A 5,533-nucleotide genomic window follows, 5' to 3' on the forward strand; every position below is an offset into this window, starting at 1 on the left:
GTAATCCTTCCACTCTACTCAGCACTGCTAAGGTCTCAACTGGAGTATTATGTCCAGTTCTGGGTACTGCATTTCGGGAAAGATGTGGACAAGTTGGAGAAAGTCCAGAGGAGAGCAACAAAAATTATTAAAGATCTATGAATCATGACATACAAGGAAAGATTGAAAAAACTGGGTTTGTTTCTTCTGGAGAAGAGAAGCCAGAGAGCAGGGGACATAGTCTTCAAGTATGTAAAAGATCATAGTTAAGAGGAGGGTGATAAATTTGTTCTCCTTAACCGCTGAGGACGGGACAAGAAATAATGGACTTAAATTGCAGCAAGGGAGATTTGGGTAGGCATTAGGAAGAGCCGCCTAACTGTCAAGGTAGTTAAGCACTGGAATAAATTGCCTTGGGAGGTTGTGGAATCTCTGTCACTGGAGGATTTTAAGAACAGGTTAGACAAACACCTGTCAGGGCTGGTCTAGAAATACTTAGTCTTGCCTCAATGCAGGAAACTGAGCTAGATGAACTATTAAGGTCCCTTCCAGTCCTACATTTCTATGATTCTATTTAAAATGTTTGTTTTATAAATTAATTTGTTTTTATATCAACCAGTGATTCAAGCTGTAACTACCATAGTATGCTAAGTGGTAAACCCAGTGCCCAAACAGAGTGTCTCATCTAGGTCTCTATGGAGATCCACACGTAGAGGATGGAGGAATCCTCCTTTTGGTTGTGAAAGAGAAACCAAGGCTACTCCCAATAACTGGAATATCCTCTGTGTCCTTAGCCTCCTTCTCCACAGGGGAAAAGACAGGATCAGCACAGTGGAAGATCCTCCCACCTTGGTAACCTCCCCACCTATGCTCCATCCCCAAACACCCTGCAGAGCTGGGCTTCGCAATTGGCAAGGGGTGAATGGTACCCAAATTTTTCCCATAGTTCTTCATCAGTGGAGGTAAAAAGAGGTGTTTCTAAGGGCTTACGCCTATCAAAGAGAGAGAGTCAAACTATCAAGCAACAGATACAAGGTTTTTGCTATGTTACACTACTTATTACTTATTATTCTTACTGAAGAAATCCATTGAGCAAACAAAATTAGAGAATAAGTTTCTGCCTTGAAGAAAAATGGATTACTCACTTTTAGAGGAAAATGCCATAAATAACTGTTATCAGAATCCCCTCAAAGGAAATTTTTTAACACCAGAACTGTGTCTGAATAAGCTGAAAGCAGCACAAACTTAATGTGGAGTGGGAGAGGAGAATAAACTCCATAGAAATATGTTTGGAAGGAACCAGTCAAGCAAGCCCCTAGTACAACAGCATGGAAACAGATGAAAACAAAAAAAAGAGATCAACAAAGATTTCAGAAGTTGTTACAAAATAATTCTTTTTTGTTTTTAAACACAAACAAGGCAGCTACCCCAGATCTCACTGCCCTAACAATTATTTAAAATTACAAGGAATAGCCACTCAATAGCATGTGGTAGCAAAGTCTCCAACCCCACAAAAATTACATTAATTGAACCATCTAGTACTTTAAAACAGCAGAATATGTTTCTCCCAGCCAGAGATCCATCACATCTTTGCCATCAGCCTTGCCCAGCTGATTGAGGCGGTTTCTACTATGGAAAACTCAGCAGTAAATTCACCATTTTGGAGTTCTAAGAAACTTACAACCAGTGTATTTAAAAACAAACAAAAACAGGCACAGACCTCACTACTTTCACGCAGTCCTGAGGCTCTGTTAAAATAAAATATGCTGTGCAAGAACAAAGAAGTGGTACTTGCTATTAGAAACATAAATAATTCATACTTAGGGAGGGGTTGTGTATGGGAAAGAGTCTGAAAGAAATTCCAGTTGATAAGAAAAAAAACTAGTCAATATTAAATGCAGCTTTTGTGGGGTATTGATTCAATATGGTTGAATGTTCAACTACTGTTTTCACGTTTCAAGCTTTACTTCTAGGAAGTTTGACTCTAATAATTACGAAAAGCTTCTCAGATTAGCAGTCTGGTATGAAGAATACCTCTTCTTAGAACAGGATATCTGAACAATAGTGGTGAAAACAACTTTAGAAGAGCATGACGGGAAGAAAAAATAGATCTGTTCCAAGTCCTGTACAGGCTTCTGATGGGTTACTTCTGTATCCTACAAGGACTATACTGTTACTGATTGCAAATGCACAGATATGCCAGGACTTGACATGGGTGTCAGTGTACAGGAGACTTTGTATGGTTTGCCTAAGGATGAGGCACAATTGCTATCCTTGCACTTAGAATGGAACCTGCATGGCCAAGGGATTAAACTATACTCCTTGAGCCTGAGGGGATATAGCAGGAAGCATGCTTCCCCTGTGCACTAGAGAATTCAGAAAGGAATTTTGCCTCGGCGGTGCCTTTTACTGTGGGCTGTGTATAAATACACACTAGAGCCCTAAGGTATTTGTGTATAAATAGAAACAGTTTATTTAATAATCAGCTTCTTCCTCCTAGCTCCTTCATTTGGTGATGCTGTGAGCCAACATTTCTGATTTCACAGAATTCATTACCAGAGATGCTTTTATAGTATGATACTACGAACACTGCTCTGGAGCTTTAATGGATGAATTAATCAGGAGGAGCAGGCAGATTATGGAGAAGAAAACTTCTATTTATATACAGATTTCTTGGTAACAAGTGGTGAAAAGTAGGGAAATATTGTATCTGGCAGAACAATGAGGTTCTGGAAAAATATCACAGACAGAATCATTAGTGGTGCTGTGCATTACAGTTTGCGTTCTGTGACATGGTCTGTTTCACTATAATTATGCATCTCTTTTTTCACATTTTAAAACAGATTCTTTACATTTTATTCTGGAAGAAAATCAACAACAATCTGTTTAGTGTGTAATGAACTCCCCATCTCCTGTACGCCACTATTTCTAATTGTTAGGACTGTTTACCATTTCCCACCCCCACACATCTGAAGCTGTACAGCAGCCCACGAGAATATTACACCTTAAGAGCTGTAGAAATCCCCATGTAATGGGTGCAGGAGAACAATGGAGGAGTTCTGCTAGCTGGGTTGAATTATAAACAAAAATGACCTGAGAGTAGGAAGGTCCTTCTTTCTCTTCGACACGGATCACTTTGTTGGGGGCTAATTGGTATTTTATTAGGGCTGCTGCCAGTCTTAGAGCCTTCCTCTTGTTACTGTTGTTTGCTTTTTGGGAGTTGGGTTAATCTTCAGGCTAGGTAGCTCAGGAAGCTCTATAACTTCCGTGGGATGGTGGCTGCTCATGCTTATTTTGGATGGATCCAGCCCTCTCTACGAGAAAGGGGGTAGATCAGATTCTTTTGGAATACTGCAAGAAGAGGGTTTTGTACTTGTTAAGACTCATAGAAATGTAGGGCTGGAAGGGACCTCAAGCAGTCATCAGGTCTACTCCTCTGCGCTGAGGCAGGACAAATGCAAGCCACCACTGATAGGTATTTATCCAACCTGTTCTTAAAAATCTCCAACAATGCGGGTTCTACAACCACCCTTGAAAGCCTATTCCAGAATTTAATGACCCTTATAGCTAGAAAGTTTTCCTAATATATAACCTAAATCTCCCTTGCTACAGATTAAGCCCACTACAACTAAAATGGACATGGAGAACAATTGATCACTATCTTCTGCATAACAGCTCTTAACATATTTATCAGGTCTCCCCTCAGTCTTCTTTTCTCAAGACTGAACATGTCAGGTTTTTTTCATATTTTCTAAATCCTTTATCATTTTTGTTTCTGTCCTCTGGACTCTCCAGTTTGTCCACATCTTTTTCTAAAGCCTGGCACCCAGAATTGGACACAGTACTCCAGCTCAGGCCTCACCAGCACGAGCAGAGTGGGACAATGTATGTCTTACATACATCACTCCTGTAAATACAGAATATTTGACTTTTTCGCAACTGCATCATGTTGATGGCTCATATTCAATTTGTGATCTACTATAATGCCCAGAGCCTTTTCAACAGAACTACCACTTTGCCAGTTATTTACCATTTTGTAGTTGCTCATTTGATTTTTCCTTCCTACAGGTAATATTTTGCACTTGTCTCTACTGAATTTCATCTTATTGATTTCAGACCAATTCTCCAATTTGTCAAGGTCATTTTGAATTCTAATCTTATCCTCCAAAGTGCTTGCAAACCTTCCCAGCCTGGTGTCATCCACAAATTTTACAAGCTTACTTTCCACTCCATTATCCATTGAATAGTACCGAACCCAGGACTGTCCCGTATGGGGCTCCACTAGACACCCTCCCAGTTTGACAGTGAACTATTGATAACTACTCTTTGAAAGACCATACTCAACCAGTTCTGCACCCACCTTATAGCAATTTCCCTTGTGTACAGACCACATTTTCCTTGTTTGCTTATGAGAATGTCATGTGGAACTATGTCAAAAAGCCTTACTAAAATCAATATATAAGTTAAGTGCTTGTATAGAACTATCCTTGATGAATTATAATTATTTAGGCACTACTCCTACTCTAGTATGATGTTAATACCGTTGCACATAAAGTATCAGCCAGAATACATAAGATTTATTGTTGGATGAGCTCATACAAAATTATAAATGTTGAAATGCTTATAGGCAACCCCTTTATTCTCAGGCTACCGAATTTGCCACAGAATTCACCCCTTCATGTAGAATTGTGCTGTAGATTCTCATCTTTCATTTTACAAAAGATCGCTTCTTCTAGCTCTCATAGTTGCAGAGATTACACTTGGTTCACATTTTCAGGGTTAATGCAGTAATGTGTACTCAAATTTGTAAGGAACCTGAGGGGAAAAAAAAAAAAGGCTGAGTATGAATTTCTCCCATTCATCATAATGAGTTGTTGCTTCTGAAACCTAAAGATAAGAATCTGTGGCAATATGGAAACTGAAAATAAGGAGACAGCATAAAATAAATTAAATTTAGTATCAGATTAACATTGGGACTACTACTCTGATTTGATTTTTAATTTTCACATTTAATTCATTTTATTAATTTATTTGAAGTTGCTGCAGAATTTCCAGAATTTTCACCAAAGTGCTAAAGAATTTAGGGACTTCTCTTCAGAACTTACATCCAGTTTGTCACCGACTGCATCTTGCCTATAGGGTCAAGTGAAAGGTCTTATAGCGGTCTATACTCAAACTTATGTTCTTGTTCTTAGCTTTGGAGCTGAAGTTTATATTAACTAAGCATACATTTCTTAATTACATTTGTTTCACTTTTTCCACAGAAACTCACCCTACAGATTTCTGTACCACTTACTGAGGAGCTGAACATTATACTTCAGTAGAATATTAAGAAAGTGTGTAATTCAACATAAATGAATCTCAAATTTTAATGTCATTCTGATTTTAATGTCAAAATAAAAAAATCAATCTTTGTTGCTTACATTCCTGATGTATTTTTTAATACCAGAATAGCTAAGTGGAATGTAAATAACTATTTTATGCTTTTAATTCAACAATTCTTCAATTAAAGGAATACTAAAATTATAGACAATTCAGTAATAGTCACTATGTG

The 5,533-nt window shown here is 38.2% G+C and overlaps 1 protein-coding gene across 2 annotated transcripts in view; it reads left to right on the top strand.

Annotated features, from left to right (window-relative positions):
• Window positions 1-5,329, top strand: part of LOC112107197 (maltase-glucoamylase, intestinal-like) — a 102,374-nt gene extending 97,045 nt beyond the window's left edge. For both annotated transcript variants that reach the window (XM_026648971.1, XM_026648972.1), the window contains one exon: window positions 5,244-5,329. In XM_026648971.1, coding sequence (XP_026504756.1) covers window positions 5,244-5,303 — 60 coding nt within the window. In that variant the 3' untranslated portion in view covers window positions 5,304-5,329. The remainder of the gene's footprint in view (window positions 1-5,243) is intronic.
• The last annotated feature ends 204 nt before the right edge of the window (window positions 5,330-5,533 follow it).

Source organism: Terrapene carolina, unplaced genomic scaffold, assembly GCF_002925995.2.
Source record: "Terrapene carolina triunguis isolate 2854851 unplaced genomic scaffold, T_m_triunguis-2.0 Scaffold68, whole genome shotgun sequence".
Lineage (NCBI taxonomy): Eukaryota > Metazoa > Chordata > Testudines > Emydidae > Terrapene > Terrapene triunguis.